Source organism: Drosophila serrata, unplaced genomic scaffold (assembly GCF_035046125.1).
Source record: "Drosophila serrata isolate PLE 108 unplaced genomic scaffold, ASM3504612v1 contig_276, whole genome shotgun sequence".
NCBI lineage: Eukaryota > Metazoa > Arthropoda > Insecta > Diptera > Drosophilidae > Drosophila > Drosophila serrata.
In genome coordinates this window covers 133,485-160,846 of record NW_028257174.1, presented here as the reverse complement: position 1 = coordinate 160,846, position 27,362 = coordinate 133,485, and the positions used below count along the sequence as shown (strand labels likewise).

At 34.5% G+C, this 27,362-nt stretch overlaps 1 protein-coding gene across 3 annotated transcripts; it reads left to right on the top strand.

Moving 5' to 3' along the window:
• Nucleotides 1–3: 3 nt before the first annotated feature.
• On the top strand, nt 4–27,280 carry LOC110179705 (pleckstrin homology-like domain family B member 1). 3 transcript variants are annotated; one of them, XM_086835247.1, is made up of 11 exons: nt 4–556; nt 14,061–14,175; nt 15,233–15,317; nt 15,672–17,361; nt 17,424–17,599; nt 17,662–18,407; nt 18,479–18,623; nt 21,336–21,441; nt 25,207–25,646; nt 25,713–25,845; nt 25,916–27,280. In XM_086835247.1, the coding sequence occupies exons 2-11, from the start codon at nt 14,061–14,063 to the stop codon at nt 26,090–26,092; spliced, it is 3,813 nt and encodes a 1,270-aa protein (XP_086691373.1). In that variant the 5' UTR covers nt 4–556; the 3' UTR covers nt 26,093–27,280. The 3 variants fall into 3 exon arrangements, with proteins under 3 accessions (XP_086691373.1, XP_020802974.2, XP_086691374.1); XM_020947315.2 differs by having other exon boundaries at nt 21,336–21,519; XM_086835248.1 differs by lacking the exons at nt 4–556; nt 14,061–14,175; nt 15,233–15,317; ... (3 more) ...; nt 18,479–18,623; nt 21,336–21,441 and adding an exon at nt 23,247–24,476.
• Nucleotides 27,281–27,362: the final 82 nt, after the last annotated feature.

Sequence of the window (27,362 nt, the reverse complement as noted above, 5' to 3'; positions counted from 1 at the left end):
AGCCACACTGCAAAAACAAAATTTCAAAGACGGTCGCGTCGCGGATCGCTCGTTTTTTTATTTACCTTTTTTGCGCCCAAACTACCTAGCTGTCTGCTTTCCCCGTTTCTCACCTGTGTCCGCGCTGTTTGCCACTATTCACCGATAATGCGGGCGGCTGCGAAAAGTGTTGCACCAAATCGCTCATCATCATCATCCTTGGTTGCGACTTGCGGTTTCCTTTTTTTTGTTTTTGTGTGCAGCAAATAACTCGTTTCGCGCATCGGTGTGCGTGTACCAGAGTCTGTGTGTGTGTGTGTGTGAGTGATTGTTTGTTTGCTCGCGGCTTTTTTTTCTTGTTACTAGCATTGTTGTTATTACTATTGGATGCAAATTTGATCGAGAATTTGTCGAAATAAAACAACAACAAACACACGCGTTTTTGGTGGAAACAAAAATCAACACGGCGGCGGCGCAAGGAACAACGGAACACAGGAGCTGAAGAAAGAAAAACAAAAACAAACGCAAGAAGCAGCAGCAGCAGCAACAGTTGAGGGCGTCAGTGACGTAGGAGAAGGTATGCATTAACTTTTTTTCTCTTTATTATTTATAGTTGCATGCATTTAATTATAATTTGGAATAAGTCCCGGTGAGCAGTGAGATATTAGGCAATTTTTATACAACTTATGATGGCGTTTCTCCCTTTGGAAAGAGACAAAAAATAAGAAAAACATAAGCCCAACGCCCTTGACAGAGATGCTTAAGAAACCGTTGCTGTCGCCGCAGCCGGCTTCGCTGCCGACGTCGAGTGAAATGCGACAAGAAAAGCACACCAAAAGAAAACTCAAATAGGAAGAGATGAAGTAGTAAAAACCAAACTAGATGAATTTATCTTATAAAATAATTAATTTTTTATGAAAATCCTTAAAAAAGACATTGTAAATCTTTTCAAAAGAAATTCTAGTGTAATTACTTTGAGTTTTAAGCTTTATACCCAACATTTTCTCACTGTTTAGGGAAGAAAGAAAAGAAAAGGCAAACTGCAACTGCCAAAGAAGAAGACAAGGCTCTCCTTTGCGGCTCTTTTCCCAACGACTTCCAAATCAAATGGAATTTAGCCGGTTTCCATAAAAAGTTGCTCAGACGAGAGCGACAGAGATGGGGAGGCGGGGCAAAGGGAGATGGGTAGAGGGAGAGCGAGAGATTCTCAAGCGAGTGGGTCAGTTGCATGGGCGGAAGGGGGAGGGGGGTTGTTAAGCTGAGGAGTTGCGAAAGTTCAGTTTGCGCGTTTCCTTTGCCTTTCTTTCTTTTCCTTCTCTCTCTCTGATGTTGTGTTCCAGTCTGGGTTTATTTAATTTTTGCAACAACAACGATAATGAACTCCGAACTCCAACGAATGCAGTCCACACAAGAGATGCACTCGTTCAATGCGTTCCAAATTTCCAATAGGAAAATGGAGAGAGGCAATCCACACGCTCCACATTCAACTTTGAGTTTCAGCAATACTAAAATATTAAATTAATGCACGTTTTTTGTAAATATTCATTTATAAATCAATCACCTAAACTTGAACTTGAGCAGGCTACAATTTTGAACAAATGAAATCAGTTCTCCAACTAAATTTACTCTCTAAAATATGTACAAAACCAAAATTTAATTATGCAAATAGTTGAAAAAATCTAGGGAAATGTATTTGTTAATAAGCTTTGTCAACAATCATTGCATCACAAATTTCTGGTTGTATAATTTAGCATAATAATAAGTACAATCACAAGTTGGGTAGATAATAATACATAAAAAAATGTTTAAAGAATCAATTTGTAAGATCAGATGAGATCACATAAAAAACATTTCGAGGTTCCATGCTAACTTTAAGTTATTATTTGCTTAAAAGTGAGTGAACAAACTATTTTTTAGGCATTGAAAAGATTGAAATTGTATTAAGTTGGGTTTTCTATGACTTTTAAGGAATTTTACTACTAAAAACTGATTTAAAAATGTAGTAAATTTAACAAAATATAAATAATATATAAAGGAAAAATAGGGCAATATGGTAGCAGCTAAAACTTATTGGTAATTATAGTATTACCTTGTAATAAACTAGTTACAAAGGTATAATGAATGAATGTTATATAGTATTATTAATATATATACCTTAATTAAATTGAAATTGATTCTTTTACAATGCAAAATGAATTAAAATGAATTTCCAAGCCTCAATAGAGAGAGAGAGAGAGAGCGAGCTCATAGAATTGGAAAGCCATGTGTTTATTACCTGGAATAATGCCTGTGAATTGGCTGCATCTGGTGTGTGGCACAGCCTCATAGCTTCATAGGTAACAGGGCGACCTACCTCCCGGCTTACGTAGTAGGTAGTTCCTGTTGGGCCACAAAACCCATTCCCAGCGACTGAAATTATGTAAATTACTTAAATTGGCATCACTGGGAGTGGAATGGAATGGAATGGCGAGGCCAGTAAATGAATAGCCTGGCTAAATACAGAAATAACCGGCAAATACAAAAAAAAACCAAGACGAGATACATATTTAATTATTTACCCGAGAACTTGTTCGAGGCTTATATTACGTCGCTCTTGTTATTTCTTTTTTTACTGGGTATCTTTTTGTGTGTTTTCTTTTTTGTGTTATTTTTTTTTTTCGGCCAGCGAAATTTCAAACGCGAGTGGAACGTGTCTGGGATCAACGTGAGCAAAAAACGGGGCAAAACAACAAAGGAAGGCGGAAAATAAAATACTTAAAGCCAAGCAAAACGAAGTTCAAGACGAGAAAACGACTTGCCATTTTGACTTGGGTTATGAATATTATATGATTTGTCATATAATACACTATCTGAGGAATGGGGGCAACAACTACCTGAAGAGAAAACTGTCTTAAATACCTTAAAGTTGAAGTGTAAATGCATTTTAACGGCTTCTCAACAAAGTAATTAAACACAAAAATCTGACTAAGATATACAGCTGGATATTTAGTATATAGTATTTGGTCTTAAATTAACTTGAATTCAGCCTTATGAATTTAATGATTTTGTATAAGCTGTTAACAAATCTTTTTCCCTATTTAAATGCTGTTAATTTTCATTGTGCCTTTTAATTTGGTAAACGGATATTTAGTTAATCAAGTTAAACTATTAAAATAACACCTTTTTAGAGAGAAAACCCAATCAATTTTAGAGCATTGTCACTTCGATTTAAGCTTTGTCTTACGCATTTTGTTATTTTTTATTTGTTTGGGCTGGGCTCTGGCTCTAGCTGTTGTTATGGCCTTAAATCAATTTGTTGTTTTAGCCGGCTCCACTAACAATTGTTTCGTTTACGCCTTATGTGTATTAGCCGCTATTTTTTATCGTTTGTTTCGAGATTCGTTTTAGCTGAGACAAGTTTAAAGGTAATTTAATCAGTACCAAAAAAGGGGGCTGCACAGAAAACTAAAGACAAAAAATGCTTCATAAACAATTCATTGTTATATAATGCAAGAAAAAAAAAATGCAATTGATATGTTTGGGAAAAAATAAACACTTTCTGCCAACTGACTGGCTTGAAATTGAATTTTTGATGATTGCTTTTCTTTTTTTTAGTTGATTTTTCCTGTGGGTGGCATTCCACGGAAGTTTATTTTCCCTTATAGTGGATCAAGTGCCGCCAGATGGATATGATACGGTTTTCTTCTGGGGAATCGCTTTCGGCGTCAGTTCCTCTTCAAATTTCAGTGGCGAAAAAACAATGGGATTTCGCAGACATGGCAATTCTCTAGAATTCTCTAGAATTGCCTTTAAAAGATCTTTGTTTATGGAAAGTCTGAAAGTCTCAAATTCAAAAAGGGCTTCTTCATATTCCAGCAATTAAATGGGGAGAAATGAAAACTGCAAAGGCTTTAATGGCATTCAAACTAACCGAAAAACAAGAAAAATATTTATATAATATGTTTTATATACATATAATACATTTGTATACATAATTATTATATTTAAGTGAAACCAATTTATGCTAAACTTGTATAAGGGAACTTTTAAAGGGTTCCTAACTCCTTGTATTCGGGTAATTTTATAAGGATATTCTTAAATGCTCTTAAACTTATTTTTTTTATCAAAGTCTTGTTTCAGTTTTCTTTAAAAAAAAACTTGTTTTATTTACCTTTTTGAAATTGAAGTCATTAAAAATTTTACAATATTTTTCTGGATTTTTTTTATCAGCTGAAACTAGTTTAAATTGTTTTTTTGTGACCCACTGTACGTCGCGTTTCCACTGGCAACCCCGGGCTAACATATGTTTTATTCTTTCACCTTTTTTTATATGTGTGTTTTTCCATTTCACACTTTGCTTTCCTTTCGCTGCGTTTTATGGTGTTGCAGCTGGTCCAAAAGGCCGGACAAGAATTTCTATTTTCCCCCTGTTGCACATGTTTCAATTTTTAAATTTCCCTCCCTGTGTTTTTAGAGGGGAAAACACTAAACACTAAAAAAATATATGCTTTACGTGTCTATTAAAATTACAAATTAAATTGGGTTTATTTTTAGGAAAGTTGAGAAATTAGGGAAATACTGAAATTAAGGAAAGAGAAAGCCTGAATCTGAATCAATAAAAATATTCCACAAAAAATGATTTTTCTATAATTATATTTGTATTCTTTGCTTCAAAATTGATAACAATGATTTTCTTATCAAGAAACAAATTGAATACCATATATTTTTTATAAATAATTGTATTTCATTTTAATTTTTGTAATTTTCATTAACAATTAATTTCTTTGTGTGCATAAATTGCGTTACCATTATTGTTTTCTCCCCCATGTGTGCTAACGGTTCAGTTTCGATGGCTATAGCCTCTCTATCTCTCATCGGTTTCTCCACCTCCTCTTCTTCTTCTTCTTCTTCTTCTTTAGCCGCCTCCGCGTCTTCCACCACTCTTCATCGTTTTGCACATTTGCATCCCGACACTTTTTTAAAACCGGACGCACTTTGTCACCGTCGCTGATCTTAATGGTGCGTCTATATATCGGTGTGTGTGTGAGTGATGAATGTATGTAAGAAGGGGAGAGCACTGGAAAAAATATATAACTGCATTTTGATTATAGTTACATTATCTTTATTTTAGTATTTATTTATTGTATCTATACTTATTTTACTGCTTTTTATTTGGAAATTTTTTGTTATATATTTTTTTTGTCAAAAAATATGTTCTGTAAGTTAATCTTTCCCAAAAAATCTATAGCTTTACCTAGATAAAAATATTTTAAGTCTGAAATTTTTAGCAAAATGAAATACTGAATAAGTTTTTGAAACATTTGCATACTAAAAATCTGCTGAAAAATGTTAACAAATTTTTAAAAATGTAAAAAATGTAAAAAAAAAACTGCTTTAAAATTTATTCCACATACTCTGAATTTTTTTAAGTAGCATATTTTTTAAAAAATATATATATATGCTTAAGGGCTAACCTTATTTCTCTGCGTGTAAATGTCATGCACATAAGTATATGACACATGTGGAGATAGTTGGAGGCGACACCTTTTGCAATGTCACATTTTCTGTTGTCTAGTTTTCCCAGCTCCATTCTCGATTCCCTTCTATATTCCCTAGATATATACATATATTCATCGCAACGCAACGCAGATTTACATACATACATAATTTTTTTTACAATGGACAGCACAGCATAAAAATGCAGACACAAATAAACAATACCAAAACAGGCGCTTCCGTTTTCCGGCCAACCATCCATATTCCATACCGTTTCGTGCGTTTCAGGGCAAAAAAGTATAAAGGGAAAAAATTGTGTGTTTTTTTTATTGTGAGTCTGGGGAGTTCAACAAACCCCTCCCCTCTTCATTAACCCCTTCAGGCCCCCTCCAGAGGCCCCACTCAATAAACGCACTGTGCGTGGGACAAAGATGGCCTTCATTTTCACAACATCTTGGGGCCTAGCCTTTAATTAAAGCCCATTGCCCAGAGTTGAATTTAATTGAATCAATAAGTTAAATAAATGACAGCCTACAACAATATAAGAAAAATAGAAAGAGTTGCTTATAATAATAATAATAATATTTACAATAATAATAAAAGTAACTTAGTACTAGTACTTAAGATCGTGTAGATGCAAATTCGCTTTATTTTGCGGACCGAACAACGACGCGTGTTTCGTTAATGAAGTCATCCAAGTCAAATCAAGTTTTGTTGTTTCATTTTGTCTTTACTTTTGCCTCACTTTACTTTGAATTACTTTACCCCCCACACATACTCACACACACAGAGAAAAAATCACAGCAATAAAATTAGCAACAATAACACGTGCATGGAACGAAATATATAGTATATATTTTAGCTATGGCTGATACTTATCCTATGGCTTAGTTAATAATTAAGCATACAGTTTACAAATAAATAAATCAATTTCAAATGTATATTTTAAGGTTTTACTCTAATTGATATGAAGTTATATAAAAGGAGTTAAATATCTACGGATTTCATTTTATAAATGCCATCAATTTTCAAAATATATTTATACAAATATAGGAAACCTTTTTGGTCATTAAATATTGTTTAATATAACTTTTACGTTTAGAATTTCTAATTATTATTGTTTTCATGATCGCTACGTTTTCAAACAGTTTGTATTTTATAAGTTACATTATTCAAATTGTAAAAAATGGTTTTATTTTATTTTTTAATTAAGCAGATTTATCATCCAAAGATTACCTTCCTACTCTAGTAGGAATTCATTTTCGAATTCAAACTTTTGAAACTAAGTGAAGGAATCATTTCCGACCCTATAAGTCATATATATTCTTGATCAGCACGAACAGCCGAATCGATTTAGCCATGTTTGGAAGAAAATTAAATTTGTCAAATTTTTTTCCAAATTTTATCGTTAAAATTACATCATTAAAATTATGAAAAATTGACAAAATTTTAAAAGTTTTAAAATTGTAAATTGAGCTTGCAGATTTATTACCCGAATAAAAACTAACATGGGAACGCTTTCCGAATTCAAATTAATGCATTTTTGGCTGAGTTATGAGATTTTTTAATCTTTGATTTGTTAAAAAAAAAAGTGTCATATATATATATTTATTCAAAGTATGCAAATATTTTAAACTTAGCTATAATAGATCTCCGATTCGATTCCATAATTCAATTGCAAACTGCAAAGGCATATAAACTTCGTCTTTATCTTAGATTTCCTCAATTACAAACAGGATAAGGGTATAAAAAATTGTATACACTATTATTATTTATATATTTTTATTATTGTCATGTTGCTCTTATTTTTATTACAATTAATTTGTTTGTGTGTAAACCAAGTTGGCCTGCTGATTGTGGTACTCGCTTTGTCTTCATTGTTGTCGTCGTGTTAAATGCAATTGCTTTAATGTTTTGCTTTTGTTACTCTGCGAATGACATCACACATTTGTTTGCATTTGAATTGCAGTTTTTTATTTGAAAATTTCCCCAGTTTTTTCTTGTCTCTCTTCATTTTCCCTTGGCTTCCTATGCCTATATATTTCCCCCCCTGTGTGTGCGGTTCCATAAATGATTCATAAATGGTGTCCCATTGTTGTTAGTTACAATTGAACTCAATTGGTTGGAGATACACATGAGCAGCGTGAGTTGAGCAGCCAAGAATTTGAACAAAAAAATAGAAACAAATTTCAGAAATTGTGTGTTAATTAGATTTGCCGTAGATTCTTCAGATCTCGAGTATGTGTGAGTAAAGAGTTTTCTTTTCTCCCCTTTTTTGGGTAAGCATAATTAACAAGCCACTTGACACACACAGCAGCAGCGAGTAGGAGGCCCCTTCAAATCACACCCATCCATTAAACGAATCCAATAAATATGTCTTAATTTTTATGGGTTATTCAAATTTTGATCCTAAGTTTGTAAGGCTTCAAGCTGGATCGTCGTCAGGCGAGTTGATTTAGACTTACCATGCCTGTATTTTCTATGCCTTAACTGACTGCAAACATTTTTAAATAAATAAATAAAATATATATATCAGTTAAGTCTGTAATAATGTGTTCTTATTTATTTTTTATATATTATAGTAGCATTTCTTACCGTGTCGTTTCCTGTCTTCAATATTTAATTGTTTGAATTGTATGAAAAAAAAAATCCGCTTGATATGGTCATATGAACCAAAAGATGATCACATTTTCTTCGTGACTCTGCTTTTTATCTTTGCTGTCACCTCAATTTTATTCTTTATTCGAAAGTTTTGGTGGGTGTTGTTAAATATGTTAATGGGACGAACCACTAGACCATGTCATTGTGGCAACAGGTGGAAAACCTTCTTGAAACGTAGAAAGAGGCCTTAAAGTTGCACTTTGCTATGCAAAAGATATGGAAAAGAGGCGTGTTTTGTCAGTCCATCCACTCCCATTGTCAGTTTATTTTATTTATGTTTTTATTTTACGCACGTAACTGTGTTAACTGACCTTGTCGAATTGTACAAAATATACAAAATAAGAAAGAAAATTCATTTCGGGATGCCGAAGTTTAAATACCCTTGCAGTTGTGCAATTTGATTATAGGATCGAATGGAAAATGTCATTCTTTGAATGTAATTTGTTGAAATTTTTAAAAGGGCAATTTTGTTGACAAATTAATGATTAAAATATCTCATAACTCAGCCAATAATGCATTAATTTTAATTCGAAAAGCTTTCCCATGTTAGTTTTGATTAGTTTAACAAATCTGCATACTTAATTTAAAACTTAAAGGGATTCAATTTTTTGGCAAATTTTTTGACAATTTTAACGATGTAACCCCTTATAAAATTTTGAAAAAAATTTAAAAATTTTATTTTCTTTCAAACATGGCTAGATCGACTCGGCTTTTTATGCTGATCAAGAATATATATGATTTATGGGGTCGGAAATGACTCCTTTACTTAGTTTTTAGCTTCTGACTAAAATTATAATACCCTGCGGAGATATAAATATACAGATAAAACCCAAATAAAGGTTGGAGAACAATTATAACAATTAAAATACTTAAAACTCCCTTTTGTACCTTGAAAAAAATATATTTAGGATAATAATTAGTATATTTTTTAATGTAAAGGAAGTAACTTAAATATATGACACAGTCTGTCCTTAGATATTTATTTTAAACTAATGACTGCTGTGTTTTTTTGGGTCTCTGACTTTAGTTACGCTTTGCAGATGATTTTAATTCACAATTTATACAAAAAATAGTTTATTTCGGTTGGCTGGCATAATTATGTTTGTGTTTTATAGCCACAAAATTTATACACATGCTGACTGGCTGGCTGGCCGGCAATTGTGTCAACCATATTATGCACATGACGTCTCTTGGCCTATTCGCTGCTGTTTTTGGCCCCCAGGTACAAACCGTTTTCAATGTGTTCCACATTCGCTTAATTTCATATTATTTGATGTGTCGCCCCCCGAAGGTCTTGAGTTATTTAAGGTACTCAAAAAGAGGTAAACACGATCATTGTGAACATAAATATTTATGGTTTGTAGTCTCAATATGATTTACTAAAGTTTCAAGATGAGGTTTTTAAAGGATCTGAAAGGATTTAATGTCATACTTGGGATGTAATTATTATTTTCTCTTTATAAATTGTATAAACATTAAAGTATATTTATATATTAGTTAGTTTTAATCTAAAGAATTTATCGAAAACTTAACTTATTCTTGGGTTTCCTTTAAGCCGGATGTTCTTAATAATTTAAAGAGTTTTCCCCCTTGTTCTGGTCACGTCTCAAGCCATCTTGGTATGTAAATTCCATGCCGGCTTACAAATTGGCATTTGTTTGGCTTTGAAACAGCGAAATGCCATTAGCAAAACGCCCTCGGACCACGCCCACCAGCAAACCAAACAAAATATTAAAAATCAAAAAAAACCTGTCCCTGGAATGTGTTAGATTTTGGCACTGAAATGGAGCCAAAATTGACAGGCCAAAAAAAAAAGCAAACAAACCGAGTTTGTTTTTTGTTTTTGCTAATCGAAAATATTGACAGTTGGTCTGCTAATGCACCCTGAAATAAATATGGTATTTTATTTTTACACCCAGAAAAATGTAATAAATTTTGGCTACAATTTAAATTTGTATATATCTATAATAGTTACATACATTTATTACATTTATTTATTACTCTTAAGTGTAATTCTTATGTGTATTACATTTTCAATTGAAGCACTATTACAGAAATATAATTTTTTAAAAGAATATTAATTCATATTCATGCAGTTCGAACAAAGGAAAAGCCTTTTCGACCCTATAAAGTATATGTATCCATATATATGTCTTTTGTATTGCTTTCCTTTCTGTGTAAGGTGAAAAGGGGCTATATACCAGCTGTGTTTGCTCTTTATAAATAAAGTCAACTAAAAATGGCAATAATCATCATCATCAGAGCAAACTTGGGCTAAAAGCAAACCATTTGTGGGGGATTTTTCGAAGGGTGACAAGGCAAGGGACATGATGATACTATTGAAAATAATGAAGATTCTCTGCAAATATTAAGCGGGTAAAATAGGACACTGTTAAACACAATTAAGATTGCTTTGTTTTTGTTTGCCTTCTGAGGAAAATACTCATCTATATCTTCTCAACGAAACACCCCCCTAAGTGACTCAGGCAAACCCTCACACGTGTTAATAAATTTTATTTATTTTAGCATTAATTTTTGTTATATGTATTATATATTATTAAAAAACAAGAAAGGAAGCTAACTTCCGAATACCCTCGCTACTTCGATCACTAGAAATTAATATAATATAAATTATATATCTCTATTTTTAACGAACGTTTGTATGTAGTATATGGTAGTCCGATTTTCATAAAATTCTAGATTAATATATAAAGACTATATATCAAATTTGATGAACATCTGTTAAAAACTGGCAAAGTTATATGTTTTCTTAAAATTTTCCGATCGTTCCTATTTCAGCTATATATATATGTATGTATATATATAGTCCACCGATTCACCATGCTCCAATTTATATACTAGTAAAATTATATAGAAGAATAACTCCATAGTTTCATTCAAATAGCTTGCTCTTAAATTTGTTCCAAAACAAATCTCACACGTCTGAGCATATGATTCCCAACTGGTTCTAACATCCCCGGAATGAAGCGACTGCTACCGGCCACGTCTCAGATATGTGTTGTGTTTCAAAAGTTGCAAGTCATTGTTTATTAGTGTTTCAAGTTAGAAACTGATCATACATAATTACTGGTCATAGATACTTACTGCTGAGAGTTACTTTATATTCATTGATACTTACTGATCAGAGTTATTTACTGGTCATAGATACTTACTAAAATTAACAGCCGTTTCCCTTGGAGTTATTTTATATAGTATAGTATTCCGATTTTCATATACTTTAGTAAGGTCAAATTTGTAAAAATTAATGTTATCATGTTTTTGCGATAGTATGAACCGGATCATACCTGAATTAAAATCTAAATTTCTAAAATAAAATTTTTACAAGTTTCCTTGCTAAAAATTTAAGAGGGAAATATTAGCACCATTCATTACCGCATGTTGTTTGTCTGAATTTTTTTTAATAATAATTATTTAGATCCCTGTAAGACCTCTAAAGAAGTATGTTTCTTATCGCTACGAGCTTTTACATAATGAAAGTTTTGCGGCATATCTACGGCTCTTTCGATGATTTTCCGTTGGCTTTTATCTTATCTGAATATGATTTCGAATACCTTTGTTGTTGGCACCCATAAAAAAGGCCTACAAAAAATAATAATAGTGAGGGGAAAAAAATCACTGAATGTAGGAGGCAATTGTGGAACGCATCTGGTGGGAGGTGTGTTTTTCTGACTCACTTTTGAATTGGCTTTTATTTGCTCCAACCCGACTATTCCAAAAGAGACCATTTTCATTCACTTTAATTTTGCTTTTATTTTCCAACCATTTCCTTTCTTTCTTTTTGGGGTGTAATTTATTACATCTCTTGGATCTCTTGTGGATATTTCTTTAGTTTTTTTTCTGATGCTGATGATGATTATATTGTTTTTGTGCCCAGTCACACACACAGAATTCCGCTTAAAAAAAAACAGCGCATAGTGGAAAAGAAAATATATAAGAAAAGCTAAAAAAGCAGGCAATACAAAATGCATTTCGTAATGTTTTGTTGTAATAATCCAATGATGATGATGTTGGGAATGATCACATCATCATTAAGAGTATAAGGTATGATGACTTTAAAAAACTAAGAAATAATCAAAGAAGCGTCTAGACGGAAAGCGAAAGGAGTTAAGAAATTAAGTTAACAGCTAAAAAGAGATGACATGTTATTAAAATATTACAAAAAATTAGGAAATGTCTGTAATAGATGTAAGATATTGAAGATATATAGAAGATCGAAATAGAAGTGCATTCCATGTGATTTTTTTGTTGCAAATTAATTTCTAGGATATATAGTATGGTACATGGAAGTGGCTAATATATGTTTCTTGGCAGCTCGAAAGGTGGAATACGTTATGAGCCTAATCAATCATCTACAATAAACAAATAAATGAAAAATGCGGCCTCTGATAACAGGGCCTTCTTACTCCATATACAGTAAAAACGTGTTGGAGCGGAAAAGGGAAAACAGAAAAAGTTAAAAAGTAAAAAAAAAAAGAAAAAGAAAATAAGAAGGGGCTGGGGAAGTCGCCGCCTTGGGCATTAAAAGTTTTCACTTTTATTTTTAGGGCGCGCGGAAATGGTTGCGTTTGAGGGATCTTTACATCGCCCACGACGGTCAGGCCCCCCTCTTGAATATTTCACTAAATTTGGACCCCCTTTTTTCCCTCTCTCTATCTCTCTTTCTCCCCCTTTTACACCTCATAATGGAGGAGGAGGAAAAAAGAGGAGAGGATGGAGTGAAGCAAACGAAGCTGAAACAATCCTAATTGGGTCATAAACACACTAAAAAAAAGCAAGTACAGATTATGTGGCGACCCTCATGATCTCATAATATTATAAGAAGGGGGACTTTAAGTAGATTTTGTCACTGATTTTGGTTTTTTATTTTCTCTTACTTCCTTAAAGATTTCAAGTTTTAGCTTCAAAAATAATAAGAATAACTAAATAAATGAACTTATTGTATAAACCCCCCTTGGCTCAAATCCCCCATGGCGCCTCTGTTGTATTCATCATAATGATCATGATCATGTCACTGATAATTCATCGTGGCATCACTGACTCGTTGTCGTTTTTATTGGATTGGAGCACCGCGTGTGGTCAGAGATTGTTTCGCTCCACATAATGTGTCCACAGTGGATAACTGGAAAATGGGAGTGCATGTTGTTGTTGCTATTTGCCTGATAAAGTTTTCAATCACAAATATATATACAAACTATATACCATATTCATCATTTTCCACACTTTCTTGCCATGAGTTTGTCTTGAGTTGTAGTATTTTTTTATATGTACATAAATATATGTATACTATAGTCTTTTTAGTTTCTTTATCAGTTACAAGTGCGTGGAGCTAAAGTCAGAAATCGAATTCCCATCCAATGGGGCTTGAAGAGGGGGTCAACTGGTGACCAGTCCGCCGCATATGACATCATTCGGTAGTAATAAGCTCAGTGGTAATAGGTAAAAGAGATATTGCTCACATGTTTTTCAAACTAAAATACTCATTATTTAGATTGAATAATAAGAACACGTAATTGAAAATTTGACTATGACATGCAAAATCTCTTAATTACTTAATTTTAAAAGATATAAATTACAAAGTAATAAAAATAAAGCCCTAAAATTCTAATATTGCCTGCTTTTAAAGGTTTGCTTAAGTTTCAGTACTTATTACCAGCTTCCTTTCTCTCTCTCTCCTCTCCTCCTCTCTTTCCAATTTCTCTATCACCCCCTGAGCCCATAGACCAGCACGTGCTGTCTTCTCACTCACACACCCACTCATTACAAAGGGAATCCCCTGACATTTGCGAAACAACAAAAAAAAAAGTAGAAAAACCAATAACAATTATTGAACAGCTGCCAATGCATCTGCCAGGTGTGTGCGCATGCGCGCGTGTGTGTAATTTATCACTCACTCCATCCTTGTCTCGCTCTTCCCCTCGTTGCAGATGTCATTGACGAAAAAGGATCCTTCCCTGAGAGTCGCCGCCTCGGATCCGCATCTCGTTTCGTTGGGCGGTGGGCGTCTGAGCACCGCCGTAACCATTCACTACATACATATAGGTGAGTTTCGTGACCCTATCCAGATTATCCTAGAGTTTAATTTAAGTGTAATTCTATTATTACTATTATTGGAATGAAAGGAAATTGTACTATTTTTCTAGATGAGATTTTTTAACTATAGATTCTACATTTGCTGATCAAATTAATAATTATAAATAATAAATATATTAAAAAGTCACCTTTCGTGTATCACGAGCTTATCTCTTAAAGAGTTCGTGTCACGTTCGCAACTCTGGTAGAGTTCGTGTCACGTTGGCAACTCTAGTGGAGTTCGTGCCACTGGACACGCACACGCACCGTTACAGCATCCTCCCTCTCTTTTGCACACATGCATGGTTGACGTTTTCGGCCACGCATGCGCTCTTCCTTCCTCGCAACGCTTGCCATTCCCTCTTTCGCTACCGCCTGGCCAAGGTCAATTGTAAGGTACCGAATTGAGCAAACGAAAAAGCACACAAAAAGTCTTACGAAAGAAAACGCATAAAAGGCAACACAAAAAAAAGACGACAAAAGCCCATGGAGAGCAAGAGTCTGCGATAAGCTTACTTCAGTTGTTGTTGGTTTCTTTTCTTTTTTTTTCTTTGACGCCATTATGTACAATGGGCTGAAAACGCGAGAAAACTTAGTTAACTTCAGCACTTAACAAAAAATTTACTAAGACTATAAAAAAAATTACTTCTTTAAAAGTAAAAATTCAAATCTTATAAAGGAAGTCTTTTTAAAGTTAGAAAAAGTAGTAGAGAGTACGAAGTAATGCCTTTAAAATGTTGTATATATATTATTTTTGTAAATTATTTTAACAGAATATATTTATAGTTAGCCTATGCTTAGTTAGTTTATTTAAATTAGGATTCCACTGTAATTGAAACCTTGAGAAGCTAGAAATATTTTGGAGAGAGCTTTAAAGCGAGATAAGAAACATAATCGAAGCCGAAATATGAATATTCCAAACCCCTCACAATATTTAAATAGGCTTCGAACGGGAAACGTATGATTTGAAATCTTTGAGCTTTTTTAAAGTAAAGTATATAATTCTGAATTTTTAAATATTTTTTAGGTGACACGACAATTGGATCGGCGGTGAGCTGTAGCATCTCGTTGAATGGAAGCGGTGTTCGTCCACTGCATTGCACAATATACAGGTATTTATTAATATTATTATCTTCTATCTAGTCTAGACTTTAAAAATTCTTTAATTTAAAATATTTAGAACCAAAATTAACTGACAAAAACGATTACTTAATAATAAATTAATAAAATAATGATGAGTAAATGAAAAAGAAAGTAATTTAGAAGTATAAATATTCAATCCCCCTAATTAAAATCCCCAAAGCCTTTCTACATCTGTCAGATTTGTGTATTTTAATATTTTTTTTAAACTTCACATAATCAAAATCAATCAAAAACATAAAAATTTAAATATATTTAAATTTAAAAAAATTCCAAGTTTTACCTTAGTCGCTTTTAAACGTGTCCAAACCTATTTGTACTTGCAGGAGTGACGCCAACGAGGTGACTTTGGTCCCAGAACAGGACGCACGTCTTCTAATCGACGGTGCTCCCATTCTGGAGGAGACGAAACTTAGCCAGGGGGCAATGATTACCATTGGTAACTCGAATTATCTAAGGTTCAACAATCCGGACGAGGCGCAAATGATGCGTTCGGCGATGGGCTCCAACGAACGCATCTCAATGCCCCAAATCGATTTCACACAATCGGCAAGGCAGGCCCACGATTTGAGTCAGTCCCTGGAGCTGGAATCCTTCTACGAGAGCATTATAAATCCCATTAATCATAACAATAATAATCATAACCCATCGGCATATGAATTGGATTGCCCCAAAGTCTTCTCCGCCGATCTTGTTACAGTCAATATGCCGGCCAAGGATGTGCTTGGTCAGAAATATGCCAGCTTTGCCCGCAATCTTGCCGAGAATCATCGCAACGAGAAGCAGCTGAACAATCAGTTTGCCAAGGGAGTTGGCAACAACAGTGGCTACTGGAATGTGCCCAGCAATGCGGCGATCTACAAGGAACAACAGCAGCTCATCCAGCATCAGCATCAGCAGCAGCATCAGCAGCAGGCTCAGCAACAGGCACCCACGGATCACCTGCTCACCAAAGTCAACAACGATCGGTATGATAGATATCCCAAGACTGGGGGTCTTCAGATTTACTCCATGAATGGTGTGAATAATGAGATCAATAATGGTCTGATTCCGGCCTCAGTTGGTGGAGGAACTTCAAGCGGAGGAGTTGGAGGTGGTGGTGGCGTTGAACTGGAGGACATGCTAAAAATATGCACGGAATATGCAGACAGAAACAACTCCATGAATCATGGACATAACAATACATCCAGTACTTCCTCCAGCATCACATCCTCACCGATTGTCCAGAATCGCATCAAAACGAATGGTTCATTGCCCAGGGACAAGAATAAGTCACCGTTTCCCACGCAACAACAGCAGAGTGGCTCAGGGGGAAGCACCGCCATGTTGAGCAGTTCCTCGGGCTACGAGAATGTCCGTTTATTGGGTCCCAATCGTGTGGAGATTAATGGTCAAATACATGTGCCAGCCTCAGCTGTAGGCAGCTCAGGCAATGCAGGTGGAGGAGGATCCGGTGGTTCGGGAGCTATACCAACTGCAGCAGTTCGTGCCAGCCATGAGAATCTGGTGAATCCCACTGGAGTGGGCAAATATGTGCCACAAAGTCCCAGGACCAAGATCCGTACAAATTGCATGTCACCGAAAAAGGAGATATCCTTTGGCAATGCCTTTGCCCTGGCCATCAGTCCGCCTCATCAGCCTCAATCTCAGGTCCCTGCCTCCGTTCCCATACCCATTCCCAATATGGTAAAGCCACCACTGGCACCCAAGCCGCCGGCTCCAAATCTGCAGCGTGACTACGAGCAGCTCTTCAAGTCCTTCGATCGCAAGCAGAAGCAATTGGATCGCTTGGTCTCACCCAAACCTAGGAGTAACAAGAACATCAACAATCTCACCTTGAACCTCCAAGCTATGGAATCGCAGACGCAGTCACCGAAGCCAAGCCGGAAACCAGCGCCAGCCCCTAGGAGTATTCATTTGGAGCAACGCCAGCGGCGAGAGCTTATCCAGCGGCGTAAGCAGCTCAAGCGGGAACTGGCCGAGCTGCCACCATCGGCGGGAATGGATAGTCTAGAGGTGAGTCTATATATTTATGATCCCTGTGCACTTGATGTAATACTACCACTTCTTTCGCCCAGTTGGAAATGGATGAACAACCGCTGGCGGCCACTGCATCACCTCGATTGCAGCTGCAGGCATTGCAGCATCGTGTTCGCCGTTTGGAGGCCCAAAGGAACGCCACACGGGTCATGGAGGAGAATCAGCAGGCCAAGCTAAAGCAGTCCATCGAAATGAAGCAGGATCAGCTGAAAAAGTAAGCTATATACTATATAATATATCGAATATAAAGTAATGTATCCTTGTCTTCCTTTACAGACTGCGAGCAATGTTGAAGCAAAAACCGAATAATGCCTGCCTGAAGGAGGAACTGCAGCTGGTGTGCGAGTCATTGGAGAGCGATAGAAAGACCTTTGAGGATCTAGAGTTTCAGTATTTCGAGGAAGAGTCCGAGCATCATGCCAGTCATGAGGAATTTAAGCGTCATGAGCATCGTCTTACCCTTGAAGCAGAGCTGGCCGCTTTGCGTATACAAATTGGACCTGGCGAGGATGGAGAAGAGGAGGTCGAGGAGCCTGAACATGAGCATGATCCGGATCCAACACCACCGCCTTCGCCAGAAACCAGCAGCGGGAGTAATCTAATCAATGGCGGTGTCATGTCGCAGTCTCTGTTTGGATCCGCTGAGCTCCTATGTCCAAAGCTTCGCAATCACGAGGATCTGATGTCGAAGAGTGTCAATGAAAATATGTTTTATAACCACAAGATCGAGGCCACCATTGGCACTGCCACTGGCATTACGAGCACACCCAAACGTGTGCCGCTGCAGCTTTTTGAGAATATCGGTGGAAGTTGTGAGCAGATTAGCTTCAATCTATCGCTGCAAAGCGATCGATTTGAGGTGAATCCCCTAGAGCGTCGTGTGCCCTCGCAGGATGACATTGATCGGAGTTGTAAGGTGGCCAATGATGCACCCATTTCCACCAGTCAGGGTGCCAGCACCAAGATCTTTGACAGCATCAAGGAGATTGAGAGAAATCGTAAGCTATTGCTGGCACAACAGGGTATGGAATTACATAAATATATTTAAATGTATATATAACTAAATTAATTTTATATTTCTTGAACTTTGTAGGACATCAGGTCATTGAGCATGAGCGACAGAAGATGTACGACCTGAAGAAGAAGAGCCACGACGAGGCCCGCACCCAGTACTTGCTCTCCACGCAGCTTTCCATGGAGAAGCAGCAGCAGCAGCAGCTGGTAGAATCGGATGCCAAGTAAGTTGACCTCTCGTGCTTCGAGTTAATTAGTTGAACAGGCCGAGATCATTAAGATAATGCACTTAACATGCAGTTGGGCACTAGGCTACATGGTCTACAACTCCAATTTTATCAATTTGCACTTATAATATTTTCTTAAAGAATCAATTAGCTTTCATATCTTTACCTTGTAACAAAATGAATATTTAATCCTTTTAAAGTCTATTTCGATCAATTAAAGCTTATTTGTGTCTCTAAGGGCTCAACTTAATGAATAATTTGCAATCATCATAATTAAATCTATTGTCATTAGTTTATTAATTATCTAACTATATAAATTATTGATTATCTTATCTTCGACTTATTGTTAAAAGTTGATGGCTATTGATTTATATTTATATATATTTATTATTTAGTTTAAATGAAGGTGAATTATCTTTTGATTGATTTGGATTTAATTGAATTGTTTTAATAGGTGTTTTTTAGGGTATCATAATTTTAGTCAGAAGCTTGAAACTAAGTGAAGGAATCATATCCGACCTTATAAATCATATATATTATTGATCAGCATGAACAGCCGAATCGATCTAGCCATCTTTGAAAGAAAATTAAAATTTTAAATTTTTGTTCAAAATTTTATCGTTAAAATTACGTCATTAAAATTTTCAAAAATTGATAAAATTTTAAAATGGTAAGAATTTTAAATTGAGTTTGCAGGTTTATTGTCCTATTAAAAACTAACATGGGAACGCATTCCGAATTAAAATTAATACATTTTTGGCTGAGTTATGAGATTTTTAAATTTTGATTTTTCGATAAAATTGCCATATAAAATATAGATAAATATTGACTCAAAAATGGTATTGTAATTTTAGTCGGAAGCCTGAAACTAAGTGAAAGAATCATTTCCGACCCTATAAATCATGTATATTCTTGATCAGCATGAACAGCCGAATCGACCTAGACATCTCAGGCTGAAAAAATATTTAAAAAATTTTTTCACATTTTTTCATTGTTAAAATTGCCAAAAAAAAAATGATAAAATATTGAATTTTTAAAAACATTGAATAAAAGATGTAGATTTACTAAATTAATAAAAACTGACATAGGACAACTTTCTGAATTAAAATTAATGCATTTTTGGCTGAGTTATGAGATTTTAAAACTTGGATTTTTTGAAAAAAAAAAAAGTAATATAAAAATATATATAAATATCTTTTCAAAGAAAGCGAATATTTATAAAATATATAATTTAATTGCAAACTTCAAAGAACACAAATTCTTAGGCATATTTATAATTTTTCACTTAGGAAACCTCATTAGTACCCATTTCGCTACCTTGTCATATTTATTAATATTTAAAATGTAAATAATATTTTACATTTTCTTTAGTAGTTATTATTTATTAGCCTTGGTTGACAAGTGTAAATTGTAGATGCCATTTGGTTTGCTCATTGGACTCGCGCCTCTCTATAATTAATCAATTTTTGTTGCTAATAACTAAACAATGTGTGTCCACTTGACACACTCCCTCCTTCCTCTGGAGAACCGGTCTGTCTTTCAAATTTTGAATTGAAAACCGAAAATCAAACAAAAGCTATGACAAATAATAAACTTTCAGCGATTGGAGTTTTATTTTAAGTGCACACTATTTGCCGATCAATCGACGTCATCTTACTTTTATTTTTTTTTTCGGTATATCTTAATACACAGAAATTTATTATGGGATTTTTTTTTAAGGGAATTTAATTAATTTAAATAAATTTGGAAAAGGAAAACTGATTGATTGTTAGCTTGATTTTGTACATGAATTTGTATTTGATCAAATTAACCCTTTTAAAACTTTCCCAAAAATATTATTATTAAAAAATATTTAATTTAATTATAAATCTCTGAAAAAGTAGTTAAAATATATAGTATACAGTAGCACCCATAATTTATATATGATCATTTAAAATAATATTTATTTGAATTTAAAGAAAATAAGATTGACAACTCCGAGACGTTTCTAGGTATTTTGATGGAAGTTCTCAGGTGTTTGGCCCCTATATTTCTTTCAGTGTAGCTCTGCTGATAAACTTATCAGCTGATTGTGTTTCTGGGTAGTCTCTGGGTGTGTGTGTGTGAGTATATATTTGTGTGTTTGCCAACCTTTGTCTGTGTGCCCTGTGCTTTGGCTTGTGCATCCACAGTCACATTCCGGTCGCCCGCTTAGTCAGTTTTCGGTTTTTCTTCGGTCTTTTCTATATTTTCTTTTAACAGTTTTTTAATTTTTAATTTATAGCTAATAGTTTATATTATTTAATTTTGAATTGACAAACCCTCGTAGTTAAAATTAAATGCCAAACACCCCGCCCCGGGAATGAGTCACTCAATGAAATAAATAAATAATGTATCGAATCAATGCGATGATTCCCTGTTGGTATGCTGATAAAAAATAAGTGTGTTATCCAGAGACATAAAAAAACAAGTCACAAAAGTAGTTATAACTCTTTAGAGCAAGGCTAGATCAAGTCGGCTGGTGATAAATACAACTTTCAGGGCAAAGACTTGGTGTGAAAGTGATTGTGAATTTATAATTAAAGAAAGACCATTCATGTTAAGCCACAAACATTGACTAATATTATATACAAAAAAAATATATAGTACCATATACCATATGTATACTTTTTGGCTTTTTAATGTGTATTTTTTTTATTTATATTTTGTTTTATTTATTTTTTTTTGCAGCGGCGGCAAAGATGCTCATTTATTTGAGAAGGCCGCCGAGATGCAAAAGCTCAGCAGCAAAACAGATGATGATACACCTGACCAGCAGCAGCAGCAGGTGCACAAGGTAAATGGTGACAAGGAAAACAGAAAGTCAACCGGCAGTAGTCCCACAACAACAACAACAACAACAACACCGCAACAGGTGAGAGAAAATCTAATGAAAAACACACACAGACAGTGTGGAAAACTTGACCCCGAAAGCAAATTGATGACCTAGGCCAAACAAAAAAATTAAAGCAAAGTAAACCAGAGTTTTTGTTTCTTTAATTGTTTATTTTTCTGTAATTTGTTTTTCCCCCCCTCACCATTTTCTCGGATTTCCGGGAAATATTTCGAACGTAAATCCAAAAGCACATTTGATAAGCCATTTCCTCTCTGCGGACATGTAAACAAATTGAAAATACTGTGAATGAATTTTTGCAGAATAATGATTAATGCTGGCATTAATTTGAGAAACAGTTTATTATTTTTACAAGGAAAAGTGCAGTATTATTCATACCGATTCAGAGGCGATAAGAAGTGCCATACGGTTGCACTGTTTGTTAATGCCTTTTAATTGTACACCTTGCAGTCGGTATAGATAAGAAAATAATCACAAATAGGGGGATCCACGAAGGGAAATTAATGGAAACTTAATTCTATTGAACCTTGATCTAAATTAGAAGATTTAATAGATTGGAATATATTTTATTTCTAGTAACTGATTATTAGTTTTATAATTATTTAAGGCTTACAGTTCAGGGATCTAGCATATCTTGTCTGAAACAAAAAGACTTGAAATGTGTAGGTGTTTTACCAGTACCAAAGCAGTGAAAATATTATAATTGTTTACAAATATTTATACCCTTACAGGGTATTATAATTTTAGTCAGAAGCCTAAAATTAAGTGAAGGAGTCATTTCCGACCCTATAAATCATATATATTCTCAATCAGCATGAACAGCCGAATCGATTTAGACATGTTTGAAAGAAAATTAAATTTTTTAAATTTTTTGCAAATTTTTATCGTTAAAATTACATCATTAAAATTTTTAAAAATTGATAAAATTTTTAAATTTTTAAAATCTTATATTGAGTATGCAGAATTATTAACCTATTAAAAACTAACATGGGAACGCTTTCCGAATTAAAATTGGTGCCTTTTTGGCTGAGTTATGAGATTTTTAAACTTCGATTTTTCGATAAAATGGCCAATATAAAAATATAGATAAATATCGGCTCAAAAAATGGTATTATAATTTTAGTCAGAAGCCTAAAATTAAGTGAAGGATTCATTTCCCACCCTATAAATCATATATATTCTCGATCAGCATGAAAATCCGAATTGATTTAGCCATGTTTCAGAGAAATTAAAATTTTTTAAAATTTTTGCAATATTTTGTCGTTAAAATTACACCCTTCAAATTTCAAAAAATTTATAAATTTTTAAAATGTTAAAAATTTTAAATTGAGCTTGCAGATTTATTAACCTATAAAAAAATAACATGCGACCGTTTTCCGAATTAAAATTACTGCCTTTTTGGCTAAGTTATGAAATTTTTAATCTTTGATTTATCGATATTTTTAATATGTTTCACATTGAGCCACTCTAATATTAAATGCTCTGATTTGGACAAGTTTATATGGGGTACTTTGGACATAATCAAGATCACTGCTAGCCATACCATTGCCACTCATAAAAAGCTATTTAAATGGCCAGAAGAGAGCTTTAAGGAATTGGTCTAGAAGATTAAGAGAGAAGAATTCTTTAACGAGTGAGATAATGGATCTTAGAAAGAGTGTGTACACTCTAAGAAATAGTTATAGTTAAGGTATGGTATTTGAGAAAATAAATTAAAAAAAAAGAAATAAAAATAATAATATATATTAGAAATATTTTTTAAAGAAAAAAGAAATTGTTTTCCGAGCTATAACATTCTTAAAATGATACCAGAACCTTAGTTCTGTTTAGTTTTTAGAATATAATTGATTTACTATATATTTATTCTGGCCATATATTTATATTAATTTAGTTTATTTTCTTTTATTATTTCCTTTCTAAATTATATTCCCAAATATCCTAATATTCTGTATCTTATCTGAACTAAGAATACTCTGAATACTCAGTTTACTTTCTTCTCTCACCTTTTCTATTTACTTTAAAGGATGATTATATTTTGTGGTCAATGAATTATGGGGATTTCCATGATTTTTTTTTGGGGGGGTGGTTTATTTTTGCCCAAGTGTTTTCGCCCATTGATTGAGCATTTCGGATGACGATCAAGAATCTATCGCCAGCTCGTTAGTCACGAGTTGTTGGCCGCCTCGGCATTTTGCTGTCCGTTTTCTGTTTTATTTTTAAGATCAATGTTTATTTTAATGAAGAGAGAGAGGAGCTGGCCCCACCATTGCCCCTTCTTTTGGCAAGTTGGAAATTGTGCTCTCAATTTGCCGATCCTATATGGACTCCTATACACACACTTATTAAAATAAGCTTTAATATTTGCTGGCGATCTTTTTTGGCGTTCTTTGTTTTATTTTGTTGCCTTAGTTACGCGTTACGTGTGCTGTGTGTTGTGTTTACGTGTTGTTGCTGTTCCCCTTGATTATTTTTCGGATTTTTGTTTACACATTTTCCAAAACTGACCAATAGACCCATTGGCCATCATTAACTTTCCTCCTCCGACACCGTGTCCATTCGCCACAAAAATCCGCTGCTGCCCCATTACGGGTATATTTAATTACCTCGATCTCGTTCCGTTCTCGAGATCCCTCGATCCTCGTGCCGCCTCTGGCTATATCTTCTGGATAATGTTCATGTGCGCCTCATTCGAGTTACTCTGAGCAACATCATCATCATCATCATCATCATCATCATAATCGTCTATCAGTTTTTCGCCGTGGCAGAGCTGTCGGAAAATTGGAAAAACGCTCTGACCCAGCCAGCTCTTAGTTAGCTGGCAATTTCCACTGGAAACGCAAGTGATTGTCAAGAGTGTGTGTTATTTGACTAAACTTGAATTAAAATTTAATAACTTCCTAATGTCTGTGTGGATGACCTACGTGCAGCATCGACGCACGGATGCAAATGCACGGCAGCGCATGGAGTTGTATTATTTAGTGAGTGGTAGAAGGAATATATAGTAAATCGATTATATTCTGGAATGATTATCAAATAAAATATAGTTTAATTGCGTTTTAGAATTTTTTAACTATCAAAATAAATTGAAATAGAGGAATGTGATGACCAGGAACTGCTTAATTCATCTGCAAAAGATACTAGTTTATGGATCTACTTACTGATCACATGAAAATACATACTTTGAGTTTGTTAAAGTTGTTGCAAATAATAAAAATAAAGAATATTATAGGTTTGAGGATCTTGAAATGCTGCTTAGGATCGTGTAAACATACATAGTTGCCATCACTTTAAAAGTCATACTTAAGGACTATATATAGAAAAATCAAGATTATAATGCTGGTGACCATCAAATTATGCATAATATATACCAAAAATCTTTGTAATTCCTAGGAAAGACATCCTTCAGAAACAATATACATTACTATACTTAAAAAATAAATAAGATAATAATCCTGACGACCATGACATACTAAGTTTTCCAAGTTATCCACACTCAGTACTCAAAATAGTTAATTTTCATAACGAAGAAAACAAGAACTATAGATTAGATCTATTAAATATAGTAAAATTGTAGCGAAACCATCAAATCCAATTAAATATAATATCAGCAAAGTGAAGAAAAAAAAGCCTCATTTTGTTGCAGAAATATAAACAAATACCACTTGAAAATCTCCAACTAACCCTGATTTTTCTTTGGTTTTATTTTAGCAACGCCACTCGCAACCGGAACTGGAACACCACGCCATCGCCCTGGGTTTAGGCAGTGGCTCGAGTGGCGGCCAATTGGTGGCCCGCAGTCCACGTCCCCTGTCCGAGGCCAACAATTGTGAGGCAGCCTTGGAGGCGCCCAAGTTTGCCAATGGCATGATGGACTCCACAACTTCATCCGCTCAGGCTGGTACGGATAATAAGCGGGCCAGCAGTAATTCCCAGGATACGGCATCGGCGGGCAGTGGCAGTGGGAATAGCGGCAGTGGTGGCAGCACAGCCAGCGAAAGGAAGCGTGTCCTGCCGAAGCATCAGCGCCCACTGACCCGTTACCTGCCCATCTTCTCGCCGGATCTGAATCTGCGGCATCACATCGAGACGGCTGGTCACCAGATCGATCTATGCCCGCACGTCTTTGTTGATGCCCAAAGCTGTCGGGGGTGAGTGTTCGCCGCGATAATTGTTTACAAACAAACAGATTTTATATATATTTTATATTCTGACAGATATCTGCACAAGCTGGGAGCCACGTTCCATGCGTGGTCGAGGCGATGGTTTGTCCTGGATCGTCAGAGGGGTGCATTGATTTACTTCTCCGACAAGTCGGAGCGGAAGACCAGGGGTGGAGCCTATTTCGCAGTGAGTTGGAAAGCCATAAACCCCTTTTATATATATAATATATCGAATATATATTGCAATTTCTCCGTAGTCCATTGACGAGGTCTACCTGGATCATTTGAATGCCTCGAAGAGCGGCCGACCGCATTGCACGTTTATTGTCAAGACGAAGAAGCGAAGCTATAATCTGCAGGCGGCCTCCGATTCGGCGGCGAGAATTTGGATCGATGCCATTATAACCGGAGCCCAGGGAAATCTGGACTATTAAAGAGCCAAAAAAAAAGAATGAAAACAAATAACAAATAACAAACCCAACAACACAGACGCAGCATTCTTAATTTAATAAGTTGAACTAAGTGAGACAAAGAAACAAAGCATAAACTGTAACCATAGCCAAGTAAGATCTAAAAATCCACAAGCGATTTGCTCAACACATGTCCTATGTGTCCTGTGGTTACATTTTCGGTTTGGCACAACTAAGTATGTAAATCCGAGATTTTAGTACTGGACCAAAAAGTAATGAATGTATTTTTATATACTTATATATATAGGGAGAGATAGATATAGAGATATTGTATGTGTATATTTAGATACCTAATGCTTTTACTTTTGTCATATTCCTAGTTATGGACTATTTTTCTATTATATATATGTTTATAAACATATATGTATATTTAAATAATGTATCAAATGTATATCAAGGACAACCCCACGCTACTAACACCGCCATCAATTCAAAGCCTAATCATATAGATGATATATAATAGCCAAGGTGCCCTGAAATTCAAAACGTTTCTCTAATTGTATGTATTTATATTTTAAAAGTAAGCATTTGCTCAAAAAATGAATTGCCTCGCTAAATGAATTGTGTTCATTACTGAAAAACTCCATAAAGGAACAAGAAGAAAAATGGAAGAGAGAGATATTCCCATCTAGGAATACACAGGGAAAAATAAATTGCTTCGCCAAATGAATTGTATACATCTCAGAGCGAGAGAAAAAGGAGAGATAGAGCTTTCAATATAAAAATGAACACAACAAATTTTAAGAAATGAATTTTCAGGGCACTGCTATTATATTAATCACACATCTTATGATCGCATATACATAATACCTATATAACATAATATGTTATACAATTTAGACTATAACTTTATATATACATTTATATCAGTTTGTTTAACGATTTAAAAATGAAACACAACCAAAATGACTCTTGTTTTATTGTGAATTTAACTATTAACTTTTACATACTACAAGTTAACCAGCAACTACTATATTTTATATATCCCTATATATACCATATATATATATTTTGTATCGGAGAATATAGAGTTACTAAGCCCAAGACTAAAACTGAATATTGAACGAAAGGATAATCAAAAGAGAGAAACACATAACTATAAATATGTATGTTAATAAAACGAATTGTTTTTTTTTTTTTGTATCAAAATAATCAAATGTTTTGATTCTTTATTTGAAAATGGTTTGTGTGTTGTTATTTAAATTAAATTTAAATGCTAAAGGTAATATTATAT

Coding starts and splice junctions, on each gene's coding strand:
- LOC110179705 (XM_020947315.2), top strand. CDS start 14,061: ATGTCATTGACGAAAAAGGATCCTTCCCTGAGAGTCGCCGCCTCGGAT. Junction 14,176..15,232: donor CATTCACTACATACATATAG/GTGAGTTTCGTG, acceptor AATATTTTTTAG/GTGACACGACAATTGGATCG. Junction 21,520..25,206: donor CAACAACAACACCGCAACAG/GTGAGAGAAAAT, acceptor GTTTTATTTTAG/CAACGCCACTCGCAACCGGA.